Source organism: Aulostomus chinensis, chromosome 1 (assembly GCF_037954235.1).
Source record: "Aulostomus chinensis isolate RoL2024-O1b breed Wild chromosome 1, RoL_Achi_v1.0, whole genome shotgun sequence".
Taxonomy (NCBI): Eukaryota; Metazoa; Chordata; class Actinopteri; order Syngnathiformes; family Aulostomidae; genus Aulostomus; species Aulostomus chinensis.
This window is the reverse complement of record NC_141320.1, coordinates 62,286,762-62,309,395: the sequence shown is the minus strand read 5'-3', so window position 1 is coordinate 62,309,395 and position 22,634 is coordinate 62,286,762. Positions and strand designations below refer to the sequence as shown.

General features: G+C 44.7%; 2 protein-coding genes and 1 long non-coding RNA gene across 4 annotated transcripts in view; 1 reads left to right on the top strand and 2 right to left on the bottom strand.

Annotated features, from left to right (window-relative positions):
- The window catches only part of LOC147272645 (uncharacterized), a 118,030-nt gene extending 99,063 nt beyond the window's left edge, over nt 1–18,967 (top strand). Inside the window, exons 4-5 of the long non-coding RNA XR_015112067.1 lie at nt 8,054–8,125; nt 18,923–18,967. This is a non-coding gene — a long non-coding RNA (uncharacterized LOC147272645). The remainder of the gene's footprint in view (nt 1–8,053; nt 8,126–18,922) is intronic.
- Nucleotides 64–4,370, bottom strand: LOC147272646 (homeobox protein engrailed-1-B-like). Of its 2 annotated transcripts, XM_086198793.1 has the most exons (3): nt 3,517–4,370; nt 1,366–1,724; nt 64–1,213 (listed from the first exon to the last, which is right to left on the bottom strand). In XM_086198793.1, exons 1-2 carry the CDS (start codon nt 4,055–4,057, stop codon nt 1,405–1,407), a joined length of 861 nt encoding a protein of 286 aa, XP_086054919.1. In that variant the 5' UTR covers nt 4,058–4,370; the 3' UTR covers nt 64–1,213; nt 1,366–1,404. The 2 variants fall into 2 exon arrangements, with proteins under 2 accessions (XP_086054919.1, XP_086054911.1); XM_086198785.1 differs by lacking the exon at nt 64–1,213 and having other exon boundaries at nt 1,241–1,724.
- On the bottom strand, nt 16,662–19,715 carry LOC147272644 (complement C1q-like protein 2). Its single transcript, XM_086198806.1, has 2 exons — nt 18,905–19,715; nt 16,662–18,369 (listed from the first exon to the last, which is right to left on the bottom strand). The coding sequence occupies exons 1-2, from the start codon at nt 19,484–19,486 to the stop codon at nt 18,190–18,192; spliced, it is 762 nt and encodes a 253-aa protein (XP_086054932.1). The 5' UTR covers nt 19,487–19,715; the 3' UTR covers nt 16,662–18,189.
- Nucleotides 19,716–22,634: the final 2,919 nt, after the last annotated feature.

Below are 22,634 nucleotides of genomic sequence, written 5' to 3'. Positions count from 1 at the left end.
CTCACGCAGCAGCCACCACACCCCCCACTCTTTTCCACAAAAAATAAAATCCAGCTTTTATTTAGTAGCTCCTCCACAGGCCTGCTTTAGGCAATAAAAGGCCTCGTTTTGAATTAAAAGTTGTCAATGAATAACAGGTTAAATTTTTTTTAAAACAAAACAAGCAGTTAAACATAAATAAGAAAAACAAAGAAGTTTCTGGTTGATTAGGAATTCATTTCTTTTTTTGTAAATTAATTCCCATTAAAAAAAAAAAACTCAAATCTGAGCTCATGTCAGGAGGAGCAACGCCTCATATTTTTATTGAAATAGTGCCTTTATAGTAGCGTCCGGATAAAACACACACACACACACACACACACACACACACACACACACACGGGCTTGCGTAGCTGTTCCTTATTGGGATCTTCCATTGACTTCCATGCATATGGACAGCCTAACCCAAGGCCTAAACCTAACCAATTAATGCTTAACCCCAATCTCAGCCTAACTTCAATTAACACCTAAACTCTTAACTTTGACCAGCAATTCCTAAATTATGTTGTGGTCTTTGGCCCCCGTGAGGACCGAGGGTCCTGAAAAGGTCCTTCAAAACAAAACAAAACCCCAGTACACACACGTCCCAGAGTTCCCAGCCTGCACCATCAAACCTGAACCTGCTGAGGTCACATGAGGCCAAACAGAGAGCCTCTGGGTCCCGCGTTAGTTCAGGTGCCCCAGCAGCAGCAGCAGGAGCCCCAGCAGCAGGAGCCCTAGCAGCAGGAGGGCCAGCTCATCTTGGAACAGCCCGGAAAAGATTCACAAACGAAAAAACAAACAAACAAAAAACAACAAAAAAATAGAACGAAAGAGGAAGTGTGTGATGGGTTTAAAGTCCACTTTAGAGGAGTTGAATTAAGAGGTGTTCACCGTTTCCCTCTGATGTGTGTGTGTGTGTGTGTGTGTGTTTAAATTAATATGACAATGAATATTGCACGATTTCCTCCCCGCAAACGGGCGTCAAACCCGCAGTGAAAGAAAGGAACTTAAGTCCAGCGAGCTGTTATAGCGTCTCTTTTTTGTTGTTTTTTTGTTTTGTTTTTATTATTTCAGACTACATGTGAACATAGTAAAATCTTTGGCTTGCTCGAGTCTGCGAACGGATGTGTGAAGAGGAGGAGGAGGAGCAGGAGGAGGGAGGGAGGGAGGGGTGTGGCGGTGGTGGTGGGGGCTATGAAGGACAGGAAACCACAGAAGAGCCAATTAGAGTGAAATTAAATATACTGGATACAACATGATAACTGCAGTGGCTATATAAACTTTAATAACGACCGTTTATTTATGTCCATATACCATAAACAGAAATCTGTGATTTTAAATTACCCAGCAGCCAGCAGTCCAGTCCAGTTTAAAAGAGTCCTCCTACTCGCTGTCCTCCTTGTCCTCCTGCACCGTGGTGGTCGAGTGGTTGTACAGTCCTTGCGCCATGAGCTGCAGCGCCAGCCCGTTCTTGTAGCCGGTGGCCTTTTTAATCTTGGCCCGCTTATTCTGGAACCAGATTTTGATCTGGGACTCGTTCAGGTTGAGTTCCTGGGCCAGCGACTGTCTCCGCTGCTCCGTGATGTAGCGGTTGGCCTGGAACTCGGTTTTGAGTCTCTGCAGCTGCTCGGCCGTGAAGGCCGTCCGAGGCCGCTTGTCCTCCTTGCTGCTCTTCTTCTTCTTCAGTTTCCGTGTCCTCGGGCCTGGTGTGGAAACAACAATGGCACGAACACGTAAATGTCAGAGTAGAAGCGTCCAATGGTTCCATGGTAATCGAATACGTCGCAGCACAGGGAGAGATACGTGGCCGTTACACGCGCACGCACAAATATATACACGCACACAAACGCGCGCACACACACACACACATTCTTTCCGCGATCTCCTTTCACACTGTCAAGTGTGGTCTCACACACCCGCCTGAGTGCCGATTGTAACCAGGGTCTTTAGTAATAACCTTTTCAATCATAAAACCCTTGCACAGTCATTGATACGTCTACAAATACACCAATACACAAATCCATATCTACATGTATCCATACATGGATGCAGTTGTTGTTGAGCTCCCTCACAGGCCTTTGTGCGATGTCTCTCACTACATGAATCAAACACTTCCTCTCCTAAAAATATTTTTTAAAAATTAAAAGCCCGCATGGTGTAAACTGCAACAATCCAGACGGTTGACTTTGCTTTTTTTTTTCTTTCTTTTTTTTTTTTTTTTTTAAAGAAGAAGGAGCTGGATGGAGGCGAATATTCTCCCGATTAAAACTGATCTCAAGTGTGAAGGTGATCGTGACCCGAGTGACGTAAAATGACCCGGATGGAACGCGGTTAGCGCGACAACACACTACATAGAAACGCGTGCGGTGTAACCTTTGACCTTTCACACGCCTGTAAACGATCGTGAAAATCACGTCATCATCCGACCAACCACATATACTCCAATGCAAGATTAAAAAAAAACAAACAAAACACGAGCCATAATTACAAAACTATAACACTGATAGGCAGCCACGTCTGGGTGTTTTCATTGCTCACGTTTATACTTCCAGGAAACAGGAACTTCTCAACTCTTTTGTGGTTTGTCCTATTTGTCCGAAAACCAGTTGTGTATAAAAGTCAGCGGCACGAGCGAATTCATATTTAAATATAAAAGAGATTAATTAAATAATGAGCTTTCTCCATCTTTACCAGAACCGACTAGACGGACTGCAGCAGCTCTAGTTTGAGTTAACGATTATTTACTGCTTAAAATGGTGAACCGCGATTTTCTTTCTTTCTTTTTTTTTAAACTATACAACAATCCAAAAATAATCTGACAGCTTTAATTTGTCTCGCGTATTAATATCACGCAGCTTTGTGTTTAATAAACTGCTGACACTAATAATTGTGTTTTCGGTTTAAGCAAACACAGAGATGTCAGGATGCTGGTGACAATAATAATAATAATGATAATAATAATAATAATAATAATAATAATCATGGGCCCAGAAGAAATCCAACACGACCCTCTGATACTCGGATGGGTACATTTGATGGCCACAATTGAGGCAAAAATTCAAAAAAATAAATAAACAAAAACATTCAACGGCCAGGAAAAAGATGCCACTGATTTGTGGAGCTAGTAAAATAAATAAATAAATAAATAGATTTTTTTTTAAAGTCTAGTTTCTTAGTGTGTGTGTGTGTGTGTGTGTGTGTGTGTGTGAGTGAATGTGTGTGTGAGAGGGAGCTCCAGTTGACGAGTTTCCCTGCTTGATATTTTTTTAAACGTCATGTATATACACGTTTTTTTTTAATCTTTTAAAACAAAAACAAACAAACATGATCTGCTGGCTACGTTCGTGTCAGCCGTGGCTTCCGCGCGCTGTCAGGGACGTTAACGGCTGTCGTGATTAAATTAATTAATTTTTTTTTAAAAAAAAGCGCGCGATCGAGGCACCGGGGCTCCCCGCCTCCCCCGCCGGGCTTCTTCGCGGACTGTTAGCGCCTTACCAGATGAGGGTCGGTCCGAGTAGCGAGTACAGTAAACCCAGGCGGGCCACAACAGCGGCTGGCTCTCCTTCATTGTGGGCGGAGACCCTCCGTTGCTGCCACTCATAACCATAATTGCCGAGGGGCTGTCTGCGTATCTGGCAGTCCCGTTGCTCGCCGCTTCGCCTTGTTTCGCCTGCTTGGAAGACGGCGAAGACGACGACGATGATGATGATGAGGAGGAGGAGGAGGAGGGCGACGACGAGGTGCTGTCGCTGCTGCAGTTCGAGTCCAGGCAGAGGCTGCCGGTGTGCGGCCTCGCCGCCAGCGGGTTCACGTTCTCCCTGCCGGGCGTCTGGCTCCGTTCTCGGTAGCTCGACTCCTTTTTGCAGCCGAAGTCCGGCCGCAGGATGTTGTCGATGAAAAAGTTCGTGGTTCTGTGAGCCTGCTGGGCGGCCTGGTGGGGTAGGATGATGGGAGGGGATGGCAGGTTAGGCGACAGGGACATGCTCTCCTCCTCGGTGGAGTCCCGGCCGCCGGTGGGCTCCTTCTGCTCCTCCATAGCCGGTGAGGAACGTCCACGCCAAACTCCACTTGTTGCTCGCGCTCCCGCCCCCTTCCTGGTCCAGCTCAAGCGGACAGCATGTAAAAACAAGCCTTCGCGCGTGAAGAAAACCAGCAAACCGGTGTGTATTTAGAGGAACATCTCTTCTCCTAGCAGTCTCCGGACGGTTGGCATAGCGACCCGCTGCAGCTCCGCGTGCTAACCGTTGCCGCCGCCTCTCCCCGGTGCTGCATAATATCTGTGTTTTCGCTCTCCTCAAACTCTCCTAAAACCGTTTTCCTCCCTCTTCTCAGCCTTTCTGGCTCTTACACCAAACCCACCGGAGCACGCGTGCGCGTACACACGCGCAGCGGGCCAATCAGGCGCGGGGACCGTCCCTGTCACAACCCGGTACGACCAATCAGAGGCCGAGGATCTGGCCGGGGCAGGAGCACGCGCGCACTCACAAGCCCCCCAGATCAATTTTTTTTCTTTTTTTTCCGGGGTTTTTTTTCTTCTTCTTTTTTTTTTTGACTCGGCGCACGTGCACACATGTACACAGCAAAACAAAAGCAGCAGCAGCCGGAGAGGAGCTGGTGGATGTCCTGGTGGGACACGGAGCTCGTTCTTCTTACCAATCACTGATGAAAAAAAAAAACCTTCTTTTTTTTTTAAGGAAATAAGATTGATGATATAAATCATTTTGTTTTATTTGTGCAGGGGATTCATTTGCTCCGCGGGCCTGCAGGCTGATGCAGCAGCTCCTTCACAACACCTGCTGGACAATTCATTCCACCAAAAACACACCTACGTCGAGAGTGCGTGAACCCTTCCATGCACCTGGAGAAATTCAGAATAAACGCTACATTTCCAGAGCTGCAGCTTCAAAAATAAAACAACAACAAAAACTGCAAGGTTTCTTAACTGCGTTCATGCTCTTGTGTTACGCGTTTGAAACATTTAAAAAAAAAATTTTTTTTGGATAACCAAGCTTTTGTCATTGAATTCCAGGAGCTAAATTTAACCAGAGTGCCTCTGACTGCAGAAACGTGTCTCCCAAAATTTCCCGCTTTTGTGAAATCTCCAGAAATGAGAATAAAGTTGCCTCTCAAGTTCTAATTGGCATTTTTGACCTAATAACATTATTAATAATCTTAATAGCACGGGAAGTGTGGACGTGTTGATGTTTAGCGTGGTGAAATCTTTATCCCGCGGGCCGGAGCGGGGAGCCCTGCGTGGCTACTTAATTAAATTCCAATTAGGACAGTATCAATATGCTGTTTAGCCGCAGCGCCATTGTGCGTAAATGAGCACTCAGTCTGCTCTTATCTGGCGCGCAAAGAGAGGCTCTGCGAGAGGGGCTGAAGACGATAATTTATAGCTTTTAATTAGTCTTCATTCCGCCCGATCAGCGCGGTGTTCATCACGGGCGGAGGGCTGAATAAAAGCCCAGTCACAAGCGCTGTCACCGGGCTGTGGCAGGGCCCTTAATCAAAGTGAAGCAGGGGCCGCGCTACAAGCCGCGTAATTTCCAAGGTGCTGATAAAGCTGGTTGAATAATGGCCGGGGCCCTCCGAGACACCATTTACAGAAATGACTTTATTGACGGCTTAACGTTGGTAATTCATTTTACCTTTCATGTATTTGGAGTCAGATTTGTCGCCGTAATAGGATGATAAATGCACTGACGGAGCGCAGCCGCGTTTTTATTGAGTAGCCTATATAACTGTGAGCTTTAGCAGCAGGTACGCACGCACACACACACACACACACACACGCACGCTTGAAATGCTCAGGTTGTGTGCGAGCCTTCAGCTGCTTCTATAACACAGAAAGTCATATCAAGACCAACAACAAAAAAAGAAAAACTATATTCTCTTTCGTCTAGGTTTCTTCTTCTTTTAATTATTCAGTCTGAAACGTGCCTGCATGCCAACGCCTTTCACACCATGCCATCTGTGATGGGACCAGTTATTTATAGATCCATATATATTTATGTACAGTATATGATGCTTGATAGCTCTTAAATAAATCGTTGTTTTTGTTTTTTTTTTGGTTCAACAGTTAAAAAGTTAAAAAGTCGTCGTGTTTCTCCGACAGAGTTTTGTAGTGTGACGTGTTGGCATCACAAATAAAAAACAGGAGGGGAACTTTAGTCAAATCAAAGACACAAAACCACACACAAAAAAAAGTTCCACCAAAATGGCAAAAATCACACGAGACGCATTTATCATCAGACGCGTGTTTTATGACTTAAGTTTGTACACACATTCAGACATAAACACCAGCAGCTTCTCAAAATACACCAGGGTATATGAAGTTATTTTATCGTATTTATTGTATAACTGTGCCAATTAAAACAGACTTAACTGTGTTCTCTCCCCTCTGTACCCTACATTAAGAAATATAACCGACTTCTACGGCATCAGCGTTACAACTTATAATTATTTTAGCCCAGGAAACGGTTTCGACTTCTGACTCCAATTTCTGTGTTTGTGTTTGTTGTGATGTAATACGAATGATGAATAACAACAAAATGACTTCATCAGATGGATTTAAATCCGTCTGGTGTCTGTTGACTAAATATTTGTGATGAATGAGCATGCGAAGTTTGGGGCTGGCTCTCCTCCCAGAGCTGCGTGCTTGTGCTGCCACCTAGTGGAGGACACGGGCCTTTGTTGTATTTATTGCATCCTTGTCAGGTTCATGGTTCATTTTTGGAGAAGACAGAGAGACAGAGAGAGAGAGACAGAGAGAGAGAGAGAGAGAGAGAGAGAGAGAGATGTCATTGGCAAAGTCCTTAAAATTTGGCCCAGAGTGTTTTGAGGGACTGCGATCAGCCACATCTGGACAGTTGACTGTAAATACAAGACTTTGGCGCCATCTAGTGACCAGGCCAGCTTCTGTTGTCGATCGTCTCTTTAAAACCCTGGTTACTTTCTTCTGAGAGAAGAAAACCAGGAGGAAAAGACCCATGCTGTGAAACACAAACCAAACTTTAAAGTAACAATCTGGATTCTGATCAGCATAAGTAACTTCCACTGTCTTTAAAACACGTTATGTGCGTTGGTTTCAGTGCATGTGACGTTTAATTGTTTCAAGGCTCTGTAATGTTGGGTTACAATCCTGCACAAAACACTCTCAAGCACATGAGTGTGACATTTTCATGTCTAATATACGATCATAACTACAGGACAAGCAAACTTATAAAAGGAATAGGGCCACGGTCTACAAATACAACTGCAGTTATGCTGCAGTGTCATTTCAAACAAATCAAAGCACAACAGAATTATCTAAATGCTTTGGCCTGTTAAGAGCATTTTAATGATGTCAAATCTGTCTTGTAATTTTCCTTCGGACGTCATTACGGTGCACCATGTGATTCATATTTCACAGCACTCTCAACACACGTGTCTTACATAAACTTACAACAGTACTTGTATCTGTACTTGGAAGATTCTGTTACACAGCTATTTCTCACACACACACACACACACACACACACACACACACACACACACAAAATCGTTTCACTACCAAATTTGTCCACTAGATGTCAGAGTAAAGCTGCGAGAAAAAGCCATGAAACATTCCAGACGTTGAACTCATTCCATTGTTTCACTACACCTAACGAGGCTTACAAAGAAAAAGAATCCAGCAGTGACGGTTGGTGGCAGTTGAATATTTCCTCATAGAAGTACGAAAATGAGGTAGAACCAGCACAAAAGGGATTTAATATGCAGTATCTCAGCTTGTGTGAGACGGCTGGCTGATGGAGAGTGACCGCTGGTGAATCGTTTCGTAACTTTCTGCCACATTTGTTAAATGAAGCGAACTAGTGATGATGTTAGGGATGAACTTTCAGCTCCGCCACCCTCACACCCATTACTTTCTGCCCCCTCAGAGATTGAAATGCCAGCGATGTGCTGAGGACATGTTTGCATACTAAATGATGATTATTATTCACTGACTTTCCTCCCGCTCTCTCTCTGTCTGTCTGTCTCTCTCTTCAAGGTCCGGGCTCTCTTCAGTAATAATACATGAAGGGCTCCTCATGCTCATCCATTAATCAGGAGGGAAGCTGAGGTAAAGGAGAGCTGATCTTTGGCCCTCACACACATACACACCCTAACCTGTCATCAATAATTAATCACATATTAATGCAGATAAATAATTAAGCTTTGGAGGAGCTCTTTAGAGTCCTAATGAGAGGTGGGCGACAGATTGCCCCTTCATCTTATTGCGTCTCGCTGAGAAGTTTGTGAAAGCTTAAGGGGATGATAAATGGGCCTGTGGACTAATTGGCAAATTGAATCAATGCCGACACTCAGTTGGGCGTTGACTAAGTGACCCTCCTACGCCGCCAGTAGAGAAATGATATGCTAAGATGAGTGTTTATTTTATCGCTCTCAGTTCTAAAGAGTCCCTCAACATTTCATTTGGAACCATCCTCAGGTCAAAATATTAATTTGGTTCATCTGAACAATTGATATTCTGTGTGTGTTTTGGCTATAGCTAAGCTACCCCGGGGTCACGGTGACAGGCGCAGAGAAGGATGAATTTATATGTGTGCTCCATTTAGTTAGTATTCCCATAACTGCTTCCACCTACTGAGGCTAATTGTGTGTGTGTATGTATTGTTGTATCTTCCAAAAAGTTCACCGACTTGTGTGCCCTCATACCGTCTTCAGGGACACAATATACTGTATGTACACCCTTGATTATTGAGTCCTGTAACAGTTCTGATTGTCATCTGCATGTGGTTACTTTCTCTGTTGTGAAGTTTGTAAAACTTTTTTTTAAAGTTATGCATTAATACTGCCTTGAAGTCCACCATCGGAAGAGAAGCATTGCATTGTGGGTTGGTTTATTATGTCCCGCAAGTCCAGGATGCTTAAAAAGAAATTCTTCCTTGTCTACATGCAGGTATTTCTCACGTAGATAATATTTCCATTCCACGAAATGAGAATTTTCCCTCGATTTGACTTCATCCTTGAATAGCAGAGTAGTGAACAATTCTCTGTTGCTATTAGCCATATTAGCATTGCCCCAATAATAGCAAAGCTAATAAACCAGTTCATTAAGTTGGCCATGACTGGAAAACTAACCAGAACATTAATGATTCCTGAACTATTAACTTTGACAAAGGCAGCAGTAGCATTTAGCTCGCATGGTAGCATTTAGCTTGTGTGGTAGCATTCACCTTACATGTTAGCATTTTGCTTGTGTGGTAGGATTCAGCTTGCATGGTCGCATATAGCTTGTGTTGTAGCATTCAGCTTGTGTGGTAGCATTTAGCTTGCATGGTAGCATTTAGCTTGTGTGGTAGGATTCAGCTTGCATGGTAGCATATAGCTTGCGTTGTTGCATTTCACTTTCATTATAGCATTTAGCTTGCATGGTAGCGTAATGCTTTCACATTAGGCTCTCATGAAAGGGGCCAAATACAGAAACCTTATCGAGTATTTCTCTTGTCCCTGTGACCAGTACAGTTTTGTCTCAGTGTTTAGCGTGTGGAATGTGCATGACTGAAGTGGGATCTCAGTGTGTGTGTCCTCATCAGCCTGCCTGCCTGGGGCCACTCTAACCTTTCCTTCGACTCTCTTAGGAGCATCTCTCTCATCTGGCATCCTCGGCCCGTCACTGTCATCAGCCAGAGGAGAGATGAAAGATATAGTCCTCATTGGCTCTGTTACAATAAAAAGCTTCCCGCTCCTGAGACTTATATCCTTAACCTTTTCTCCCTTATCGTCTGGAATGACAGACGGCATGTCAGGAGATTACCTAAAAGACACCGTGATAAATGAAGGCTATCTTGGATAAGTCATTATCAGATCTGACAGCAGACAGACTGAGTGCAGTCATCAAAAGGGAATTATTCTGAGGCAAATGAGCGCATTTGAATAAGCTGTATTTTAAGTTCATAACAACCCAGGACTTAATAGCAAGAAATGACTCAGCAACAGTGCCCAGAGTGCAGAGGTCGTTGTTTTTATTTCTAGATTTCTCTCTTTCACTTAAGTGCCAAGTAGCTTCATGTTAGCTGTAAAACAGCCTGTCTGACGTGACAGGCAGAGAGAGGAGACAAGACATTAATAATGACAATATAAATGTGCAAGAAAAAGAGAGGAGGAGATAAAGGCAGCTGGGGGGGGAGAGGTGCGTGATGGCTGACAGGATAAGGGAAGACGTGTGTGTGTGCGTGTGATCTGTGTGTAGCCTCCTTTAGCTGCTGATTATTACCTGGCTTCAAGAGCAAGACAGAGATGTGTTTTTGACAGTTTTGCCATTTTGCCGCCTGCCTGCAAATCATCTGTGTGGGCGTGTTTGAGGCGGTGTGTTTTGTATTAAAGGATCAGCTGTCCTCTCAAAGACAGAAATGTGATCGCCTCTCAAGATGTTCTTCATATGTAATGCTCGGATTTCAGGTTTATGAATTGAAAGTAAGAATTATAAGATGGAAGAGTGAATGTTTTTGTATTATTGGTGAAAGGGCTGTTGTGCTGAATGCTCAATATGAAGTCAGATTAGCTGAAGATTAGCAAATCATAACAACGGGGGCAGAGGAAACAGCAAGCCTCATAAAACTTGATACTTTTACCCTTATTTTAGAGCACTGAGGAAGTGACAAAGCTACATAATGGTATACACAATCAATTATTTTAAGAATGACTATCATTTGATTGATGTTACTGAGCTAGTGTTAAAGCAGATAGGGCAGCGATGCTGTCATGCTCATTTTTGGCGCAGGTTGCAAAAGCTGTTTGCTTGCTTGACTTGTAAACGTTCCTTGCAGTTGAAATTAGTTCATTCAGTTCATCTTTGCGTGACTTTCCTCAGACTTTGCAAGAAATGAAACGCTTTGCTTACTTTTTTTTTTTTTTTTTTTTTTTTACTGTGAAAACAACCAGTTAATGCAAAACAAATTCTCTGTGTTTCATCAAAAGCAAACCGATGCTGTGATGAGTGACGATTCAGAACAGTTTAGTGACTTGGAGGGAAAGGTGACGGAGTGACGAAAACAAGAGAAGAATTCTGTTCAAGCAGCAGCTGGCCAAGTATCAATAAGGCCACGTGCAGCCTTTTGCCATGTGTGTTATATTTCTGCTGGATAAGCTGAACCCCGAGTTCAGAACCTCTGAATGGTTCTTGGCTCTCTGTGTTTTCCTCTCTCCCCTCGTTTGGCCAATTAAGCCACAGAGGAGATGTAAAGATCCAGACTGACAGACTGAGTGAGTCAGCGACGGCCTGAATCATTACGCAACTTTAAAATGAGCATAAAGTGCCTTGAGGCCAAATCGGTGGGACGGTCAGTGTCTCAGTTCCTGTGTCTCTTTCTAATGTCGAAGGTCATTCTGGAATAGATCCTCTTTCCTCAGAGTTTGAGTTAATATTATTGTGGTTTAAAGGGTTCCTATTGCTCACAGTATTTTTCATTTGAAAACTTTTTTTTAATGTGGATGTTGCAAAAAGAAATATTTTTAGCTTTTAGCATTCGTCAAAACCTAACAAAACCAGCACTGTGGCAAAACTTCCTACCAGTGTTGAAATTAAAATGTCTCTTGAGTCTCAGACACTTGGAGCGAAAATGGGGTGTAACTGGTCGACAGTTCTGTCTGTCTCTATCTGCTAATGTTTACAAATCAAAGATGTAAACGTTAGATGACATTAATTGAGAGGGATCATCGAAATAAATCCCAGGTTGATAATAAACACAAGAAACATGTGTGTCCTCCTAAAAAGTTACTGAAAAGGTCTGTTTTCACTCTCCTGCAACCTCATAATTTTCCTACACTCCCTAAACCAGTGGTCCCCAAACTATGTTCCCCTCCACATTTGGCCCGGCCCCCTGAACAATACCAGAGACGCATTTTGATTTTTTTTCCATATGTGTATTTGTATTTGATAACAAAATTGATAACTAGCTATGAACTATTTTCATTATTAACTATTAAGGTGTGTTCACTAGGGCTGCAACGATTAGTCGACGTTGTCGACAAAAATCTATGATAGAAATAGTCGACAATAAATTCCATTGTCGACTATTTCTATTGTCGATTATTGTCGCCAGACGCGTTTTTCCAACAGAGTGAGGCATCTCACTTGATTATAATCTCTGCCGAGAGTCGCTCATGCGCAGTAGCGTCTCTGTCTCTGAGCGGTAACATACAGAAATGGTGGCGTCAACATCAGGTACGCGTACCAAAACTTCTAAAGTTTGGGAGCATTTTAGCCTGGATACGGCGAATGAAAAGACTACTGGTCAAGGTTTGCAAAGCAGACCTTGGTGTCATGGCAGCACCTCGGTGATGCAGGAACATTTAAAGAGAAAGCGCGTCGGGCAGTTGAACGAAACGGAGTCTGACTCGCTTCGCTGAGATTCAAGCCAGTACGGTTTTTATGACACACATTGTACATTTTATAAGTGTATTTTCACTATAAAAGAGAGCTCGAGCGTTATGCCAGACTGTGCCTGACAAACGTCTTTTAAATTCATGAATGTTAAAAAAAAGATGTATTTTTCCTTGTACCCAACTTTCTTGTTTGTTATCATTGTCACATAATTAAATCAACTTCATGCTAAATTTAAGAAAAAACTAATAATTATCCGATTAGTCGACTAATCGTTTCAATAGTCGGTGACGAGTCGACTATTAAAATCGTCGTTAGTTGCAGCCCGAATGTTCACACCAAACGCAACGCGAATTTTCACGTCGCTTTACTCGTGTGAATTTGATCGCTGGATCAGTGTGTTTTTATTCGTGAATAAAGCGACGCGAAAGTTCCCATTGCCGTTTGGTGTGAACACAGTCAGTTAGTAACTATTTCATACACGCACAGAACGTGACATTCTATTCCACCCTTCTGCAGTCTGTGCCCCTATCTGGCAACCCCCAGAAAAAAATCCTAGACCCGAACCCAGAGAGGGTTGTTTGGTGGTGTCATTATAGATTTCCTGACTTTTTTTCTGTGAAGAACCCAGAGACGGTTATTTGGTTGTGTGGCCTTGTGGAAAACAATACATTTTTACGTTTAGGCACCCCTGCGATCGTCACACTTTTTCTGTTACAAACTGACCCCATCTGACTGGCCCCCATCAGAGAAGGGGAAAGTTATGTGGCCCTCGCAGAAAAAAGTTTGGGGGCCCCTGCCCTAAACACTCGCATTATTCCTTAATTTATCAAATCAGGTTTAACCCAGCAGACACAGCCGTCTCTCAGACACGTGCTGCTCTCACACAGTTCCAGAAAGCTTCCTTCAGCCTTCTTTATTTCATTTCCCTGTGAGACTCTTCTTCTATCCCAGCTGTGAGAGCACATTGCCATGAATAAGAAAGAGAAAGATAAGCAGAAATGTCTCTGTATGTTTTGCTCATGCCGCACCAGCATTTGCATCTCAGACATGCACGTACACCAATCGTCACTGGGAATAAACGGCCGCGGTGAGAGAATGAGGACCGCGTTTTCAAAGGTCCTGATGATTGCCTGTGCACAGAGCGGCGTGTCAGGGGCAAGTTTTCCGTACAGCTGCTGGTTGTATCTTTCAAAAGTCTATTATTTGAGTAAATTCTTAATTGATAGAACATAATAAAGGAATCGTTTTATTGTGGTGAAGGTGGCAGCTACAACACACAAGCCTGCTAGAGGCAGCCAGAGAGCCTGGTGACCCATGCTTTCATTACTTCAGTGTGCCTGTTGCTCAGCTGCCTGTCAGGATGTATCACCCTGAACTCGCTCTGTGTGTGTGTGTGTGTGTGTGTGTGGGTGTGTGTGTGTGTGTGTGTGTGTGTGTGTGTGTGGCCTTGTCCCATTTATCTCATCTATCAGCGCATTTCACTGCTCGGTCTGTCAGTCAGTCGTCCCACGCTATCATCCAGACAAGGAGGCAGCCTCCATCTCTGAGTGTGAACGCAGTGACGTGAGCTCTGTGTCGTGAGTGTTTAGGCAGCCTGGCTCTTCCCAGGTCCAAGTTTCTCAACATCCGTATGATCCTAATCTTTGTGTCCAAGCTGTTTTTATCCTGAGTTGCATGTCGTAATTAAGGCGCTAATGCTGATGGTGGGAAAGACATCTATTGTCAGGTTAGTATTCAAATATCAAGGATTTCTTTGAAAGAATAAGGCCTCATGCACAAGCAGATTAACATCCCTTTATATAAATAACATTTACATGAATATACATGTTTTATTTTTTATTTTAGCAGCTCAAGACCATCCCCCTGAGGTGGACAGTTAGTTTGTAGAGTACAGCAACGGAAGCCAACATCTTAATAGAGGTTTATCTCACCAGCCATACTAATATTTGTTTTCCATGATTTCCATTTAAATTGTCAGTCATGAAGTGTAAACAGCTGTTTTGTGTGTGATCCTGAGGGGGATGGTTTGACGAAAAGAACAAAAACAAACACAGAACAGCCATCATCTTAATGAGAGCTTACAGCCATACTTGACTTCTACCTGTTTCCATGTCCAAGAAGATGACTTGTTGGAGAGAAACACACGAAGCAGGTTTTTCTATATTTTATCATCTTATCTGCAGCATCTAGGTAGCAGCCTGCTGCCTGTAGCCACTCTTCAGACTACCCTGTTCAATACAAGTCGAGCAGCAGAAATGTTGCTCCCTTTTTTTCATTAATTTTTGTGCATTGCTATCAAAGGAGGTCTAAAGCTAATGTTAAGAACCAGAGCTTGGCGCTATGAAACACAAGCCCTCACTGACATTTTTATTTAATAAATGCAGCCGTGGTGTTTTGCAGGACAACAACACAGTGAAGAGCCAAATGTTAGCCAGGCTCGTGCACTAAAAATACCTGCAAGCTACCACGAAGCAAAGGACATTCAGAGAGCCACCTGGAACCCAGTGAAGGACACGCTGTGCCTCCCCTAGCCAGAGTCTTGAGGCTATGAGGCAATGCAACACATTTAGACAGGCGGCTTGTGTGGAACGAAATAGGTCCTGGCAGAAACACGGAGCTCTGATATTAAACAGTAACATGGATGAAAGTGTAGAAATGGCATTGAAAACAACAATAATAATGGTAGTAGTCATAATAATAATAATAATAATAATAATAATATTGCGAAGAATGCATGTAATTAATATGGACCTTTCAGGACACGCAAAGTCACTGTACAGAAATCATAAAAATAATATAGAATACTTCAAATGAAGTAAGGTGCAGACAATGAAACATAAACAATGAAAAGAACTGTGTGAAATCATTCCGGTCCACATCAACAACACTGATTAGACAGAGCATGCTTGTCTGGAGAGGTGAGCAGCAGAACCTGAACTTCTAACGTTCTGAGGCAGAGAGTTCCGGAGGATTGGGGCCGAGCAGCTGAAGGCTCTCGACCCCATGGTGGTCAAGCGAGCCGGAGGGAGGATGAGTTGGGTGGAGGACAAAGACCTGAGAGTGTGGGTGGATGCTCGTGTGGAGGGGGAACTGAGGAGCTGCCATGAGATGAGAGAAGTCTTTTTTTTTGAGAGAGAGAGCGAGAGGTTGGTGTGGGTGGACGATCCATGTGGCAGTGAAACTGGGTGTCATATTTACGGTACATGCAGCTGAGAAGGAGGCAGATGATAATCAGGAAGAGCCTGAGGACAGAACCTTGGGGGACACCAGTAGAGAGGGCGGGATGGCTGGGAGGCGAAGGATTTTAATTGGATAAACTTAGTACGGTCAGAAAGATAAGAAATAAACCAGTCTGGAAGTGTGTCTGAGATACCGACTGAGGTGCAGGTGTGGGAGATTGTGTCAAAGCTCGCACTCAAGTCAAGGAGATGAGTACGGCGAGCAGCCCAGAGTCAGCAGGCATAGGGGGGTCGTCCATGACTTTAACAAGGGCTTTTTCAGTGCTGCGTCGTGGGCCATAAGCAGACTGGAGCTGTTCGGATCGAAAATCGTCAGAGAGGCGAGCATGAATCTGAGATATAACTGTTTGTTCTAAGATTTTAGATAAGGAATGGAGCTTGGAGATGGGAAGAAGGTTATTGAAGTTATCAGGGTCCGCACCGGGTTTCTTCTGTACCGGGGTTCCTGCAGCTGATTTGAGACATGACGGAACAACACCAGCGATGATGAGAGAGCAGTGAAGTCAGATATGTCAGCTTCAGATGGAAGTTTAAGAGTCCAGTTCCTGGTGAATGTTGTCAATGTTGGTGTTCAAATTGAGCCATAATTGAGTTACAGTCATCAGCTGAGCAGAAGCAGGGAGGAAGGGAGTCCGGTGGGAGTCGTGTTTTGATAACCAGAGAGAAGAGCACTTGTGTTTCTTTCTGTACAGATTAGGTTTGAATAATAGTTAAACTTAGCAGTGGAGAGAGAGTCCTTACAGTAAAGAATGTCATTGTTGTACATATCCTTATGAACAGCGAAACCAGATTTTCTGTGGAGGCATTCCAGCTGACATCTTTTAGCTTTCAATCGGCCAAGTTCTGGTGTAAACCAAGGAGCAGAGTGGATAAAGGACATAATCCGTGGTTTTAAAGGAGCCAGAGAATCCAGAAGAATGGGGAGGCTGCTATCATCATGGGAAAGAAGCAGTTGATGCTAAAGAACTTGTTCAGCAGAATCTTCTGTAGAAAATCAGATTCCCACACAAAGGAAATTTTTTGTCAAACAATATTTTATTGGCATGTATGAGGACAAAATTGATGCAGAACATCTGTTTGTATCCTTTTTTCTTAGTTACACTGAACTCGAATCGAAGCACCTCAGGCCCGAATTAGCTTTTTGAATTTCAACCGTGACGTCAGCGGCGCCACCTTCCTTCCCTGCCCCCATCAAAATGTAGAGTCTCACCTCACTCATCCCTTGAAGGTGCATGAACGATGGACTGGATGCCCCTAAGATGTTGTTGATCCCATTGTGAATACTAATGTTTTCTAATTTAAAAAAACTGAAACGCAAATACAGTGCAACTTTTCTGGAAAACACATCTAAAAAGTCCACCATCCCCAGAAACAAATGAGAAGATAGATACACCTTTCTCCTCAGAGAGCTGAGACCCACAGACACCAGCGGACCGCTACTTAGCTTAGCACAGTGACTGGAAGTGGATGGGAAGTGTTAGCATACCCCAGTCAAAAGTAATCATCCTGATTCTCTTTCACAAAGTTGGCCATGCTTAGCAGCAGCAGTGCTTCCAGTCATCACATCGCTTCGTTCTATTAGCCAACGTTTCAACAAGGCTTGTGAGGTGCTACGTCAAATCACTGCGCCAAGTTAGGAAAGTAGTTCCAAATGAGTTTAATATCAAAATGTCTTGAAATGTCAAATTATTTCACAACAAATCTTATGCACAACCATAATTCCATTAGTGCAGGCAGAACTGGGTTTTTTTTGGAGAAAAAAACATAATGATTTGATTACTTTTGACAGAAGTTCGCCAACACCTCCCGTGTGTTACAATTCATTGTGCTAAGCTAACTAGCCGTCAGTTAGTGTCTGTGGGTCTGTCATGCAGCACAGAGGAGGGAGGGGTGTTTATCTTCTTGTCTGTCTCTGGGGAAAAAGGACAGTAAGTGAATTTTCAACAACAACAACAACAAAGTTGTCCTTTAAACTTATGGAGTCGTGTGGTGAAGAACGCAGTAAACCGCTGGTCACACCTGACAGTGGCACAGCCAAAATCCTTCTGGTTTGGTGACAAAGGGCAGTTGATGACCCCTGGAGTTCAGTGCTCTCTTTTCCCTGTTGCATTCTGTTTTATGCTCCTAGCAAAGCTCACTCGCTAGGCTGCTAATGTAACTTATAAATGTCTGAAAACACCTCCTCTTCTGTGGACGATTCCATGAGAAATAATTAGATGTGACAGTTTTAAATGCTGGTGTGACCAGTCTGTGTAAGCCTGACCATCCCTGGCTGGGTGACGTTTGATTTCACTGGATTTGTTTCTCATTTTTCTCATTTCAAACATCCGTGAATCCCTAGGCCTGTCAGGGGATATTCACTTCAACGCAAAGGAACTTAAACAACATGATGCTTTCATGTGTGTGAGCTTTGGAATGTGTTCAATCACCTCTCTGAACATGAGATGAGCAGCCTGTGTGTTGTGGAACCTCTATCCTCAAAAGAACAGAACCGTATTTGACCTGAATGGAAACAATGTTCAGCGGTGATTTCTGTCCGTGGAGCTGCCGTGGCGTTTAATCTGGGTACAGCATGAAGCCGGAGAAGGTGCTGTATTTGTTGTTGTTGCCTCCGTGAGCTTTGCCTCCATCCAGTTTGACATAGACCTCGTCTCCCGAGTCCAAGTGCAGCACGGCGCTGTTGCTGGCGTAGTCGTAGTTCTGGTCTGCGTCCTGAGCGATGGCACTGGCCCGGACCTGGGAAAACAGGGGACAGAAATTAAAGGTTCGTCTGATCCGAGGAGGGAAGACATTGAGCAGCGATAGAAACTGCCTCTCCCCTTGAATGTTTCATCTCCAAAATACCAAATGGACAGCCAGTGGGTTTTGTTTGGTTGAACCCTTCTAAAGTCAAACCAGCCGTTATCCTCATCATCTGCTAGCACTCAGATCTCATCCAGCTCCCTCCTGCTTCTATTATTATCGTCCTGCTACTGCAGGACCCACTGATCCTAACAGATTTACGCATGAGCGTCACTGCCAAGCAGAGCGTGCAGACTTGCTTGCATAGGTCCAAGAATATACTCGATGTCTCCTTGGAATCCTTCAATACGTCACTTGTAGCAAAGAAAAAGCACTGACCACATGGGCGCTGAGGGGAATGAAAGGTGGAGACTGACGCGTTGTTGTGCGCTCTTGGTGCGTAAAATGCGCAATTTGCACAATAATCTGTGATGAAGTAGCTTTCTTTTTATGTTGAACCAGATTATCGCTCGTTACACTGTTTAGGTACCTGTCCGTTTTTGCACAGGTCGGCCCACATGCTGGTTCCGTCTCCGCCCCGCATCAGAACGTGGTAGGTGAAGAAGTAGATCCCGGACACATGGCAGGTGAACTTCCCGGTGCTGGGATCGTAGAGGTTCCCCAAGTTTGTAATCACGTCATCAAACTTTAACACCTCATATCCCTCGTGCGGATTTTTCAGACCGACATAAAAAGCGATCCGGGGACTGCCGCTCGTGGAGTTCAGCCCGTCTGCCTCTCCATTGTCTGGTCCGGTTAACGCTGGAAAAACGAGTTTCCCGCCGCCACGCTCCCCTGGTGGCCCTCTCGGACCTGGGGGTCCCGGTTCTCCTGGTGGTCCCCTCGGTCCCGGTTTGCCCGGTCTCCCTGGTTCTCCGCGGCTCCCCTGCGCCATCGGCGGCTGCGGAGCGACGTTCTGGATCACCTCCATGGCCGTGGTTCCTCCGGGTTTCTGGCTGTACGGGTCGCAGACCATCCGGCAGGTGCCCATCATCTCGTAGTGGTAGGCGGAGGTCTCCGAAGGGCGCAGCAGCAGCAAGGGAACCGCGATGGCCAGAGCCAACAGGACCATCACGACAGCGGTCACCAGCAAGACCCTGGACCACTTCCTCCGCGCGGTTCGGGGACCGATGGACGACAGGAAATCCGCGGAGCCTCTCTGGATTGGAATTGTGGCAGAGGACAGGAGGACTTTCAGGATGACGAAAAGTACATTAAGTGCGCGTCACTCAGCGCAGCTCGTCTGCCGGAGCCTCTGAGCAGCGCCTGTGACCGCGGAGCGAGTGCGCGTCTGGCGGCGGGATGGATGGGTGGATGGAGGGGAGAGAGCGGGCAGATGCGACCAGCTGTGTCCAGCTGTCAAGGATACCCAGAACTAGACCGGAAGAGAGGAAAGGTGCCCAACAAATTAAAACACAGGCGCGTGTTGTAACCACTGGTGACCAATTCAGAGAGGGAGACACAACGGTCTCTCCTATGAGTCAATAATAAAATAAAGATATTTAATTTTACTTTGCCACGCTGATATAAAAAAGATGGAAATGTTTATTTTGGTGGGCCGACACATTGCTGGGTGAATACTTCTGTTCATCTGTAAACATTTTACTCCAAAACATTCATCTGACAGCTGCGCACACTCACACACACACACACACACACACACATACATATATTGTTTTAGTATTTGTACACTATCAGCCTGTGTACAACTCCCAGGAAGAAAATGATTTTTGCTTGTAATAAATCTATGATCTTGTCATGCTAAATGTATTGGAGTGACGTGTCTGACTTCTCCTCTCACTGCATATTCAATAGATATTATAAAAGTAGATGTGCAAATCTTTGTTAGTGACGGTTTTACTGTAAAATGTGAAACAGGAAATGCTGTGTTTGGGTTTGAAAAACTTGACGAGGAGGAAAAACTTAAAAATATGCAAATTTCCAATTCAGCAAACCCTGTGTTTATACAATGTGTCTCATCTCACAGCTTCATAGATTTAATATCTTCAGCCGTCAGAAGGCTGTGGGTGTTTTTAACTCATTGATGTGAGGCCATGTTCACTGCTCCTGGGGGAATTTGGGTTGTTTAGATAAATAATGACTCCATGTTCATGTCATTTGCATCAGATGGCCAAATATTTGAGTCAGACTTCAGGGACCTACCAAAGAAACATCAAATGGCTAATTTGAGGAGGGGGTGGAGGTCACCTTGGTCATGTGAAAGGAGCAACTGCACCTCACACCCAGCCCTCCACCTGCCTCCCCCCCGGCTCTGAGTGAGGGGGCCGGGCGGCTAATAAATGCAGGAAATGGGCCAGAGTTGTCTGATGGCTGTCGACACCCTCAGCTAAGCTCCCCGGCTGCAAGGATATATTTGATGTCTTGTTTCACGAGGTGGAGAAAAGCAGGTCCTGAATGTAGATTCTCCAACAAGTTAACATTCCGCCGCCGTGCCCAAGCGATCATTACTCTTCTGCATACCGATTTCTTTAATGCCACTTCTTTTGTTTCCTGTCGGGCCACTGTGCACCTGCTAGCTGTGTGGTCCAGGAGCACGCCAGTTGATTTAGACTCGTATTAATGTTTGCATTGGTTATTTCCATGCTTTTGAGACGCTCAATAAAGACAGACCTGGCCTTATTGGAAATAAAAGTGCCTATCGATTTGTCCTCAAGATCAAAATTTCCCCTGAAGGACCAAAAATACTTCAAAACTGCAGGTTGGGGGGGGGGGGGGGGGCTAAGCGCCTGGAATTGGAGCACAGGCCCCACTTCCACAACAGAGGCTTTAGAGCTCAAGGCGATGTGGTGAAATCTTCACATGCTGGAGACGAGGCTTAGCTGAAGCCCCACGGTCACACTGTCGAAGCCCCACACACACCCTTCGAGCAATTTCAGCTTGTGTTCAGCTCAGCTTTAACTTGCTAGAACAGGAGTCCAGCTGGGCTGCTCGTGTCTGAAGGTGACGATGAGCGCGGCGGGTCATGTGAGCTGAGAGGAAATCAGAAGAGAGGTTAAAATCTCTTGTTCAATGCTCATGTTTGTCTTGCAGGGTAAAGCAATATGCAGAACTTAAAGATGCGGAAAGACAAACAGGCTCCGGACTCTGCTGCAGAAATGACCTTTAGTCAGGATTACAGTGAACCGAACCTGGAGGCGATGGTGAGCCACGCACGACACACATGTCCACATCGTGCACTGCTGCTGCACTGGAGCTCGCTCTGCCCCGCGGCAACGCCAGGCCTCTCATCAGGCTGCATGTGGACGACTGTGTCATACGCATGAACCATGAGGTGAGAGGAATGAATCAGCCCATCATTAGCCGCCGTCGCACCAAGCCTGACTCGCCAGAAACTGAAACACCGGGATGAAGTTTTCAGGCTTGAAGATTCATATATTTGTCCAAGTGATGCTTGTGGCTCTCTTCCTCTTAAAAACACCTCATCTATCTTTTGTTCTTTACGGCCACACAACCATAAGCACTGGCGCCTTTCCTTCCCGAAATGTAATCCATAAATTTTAAGCCTAGACCTGAGCCTAACCATTGCTCTTGGTATATGGGCAAAGCTTTTGCAAGCCTGTATTTTGCTGCGTTGGACAGACCGAAACCATCTGTTTCCCCTGTGTTGGTGCTAATGAGAGATATTGATCCTCTCACCCAGCACTCAGTCATTAATGCTTATTTTAATCACTTAAAAAGGATAACAACCTTCCTCGTGATTAGAATATCTCTCTACCTATGTATCTGTTTTACAGCGGATTTGCAGGAGAATCACTGGAGGTAGATAAGCAACACTAATGTGTATTGTTTTAAAAATGTCTGTAGATGTGTGTGTGTGTGTGAGAGAGAACCCGAAAAACCCTCCCTGGGCAGCAACAAGAAAACTTGCAGCATCAGCTCGTGTCTCATCATGTGACCCTAATCCCTGATGAAGGCTGGACACCTCTGCCATGGAAAGAGCAGAGAGAAATGTCTTCCTGTATAAACCTTCTGACAGTGAAGAACTGCCACGCGTTGTTCGCTCACCATCAACAGGCTAACCGTTTAAGACCGCGCTCTCACATTTCTGCAATCATGTTTCCCACCCAACCGTTTAAAGAGCGGCTGCGTGTTGATCCCGACCTGCCCCAAGATTTAACATCTTGATCCTCCTCCTCTTGTTTAACAAAAGTCTGTCTGGTAGTTTTTGTGTCATCCTGCTAAAGCATAGACAGACATTA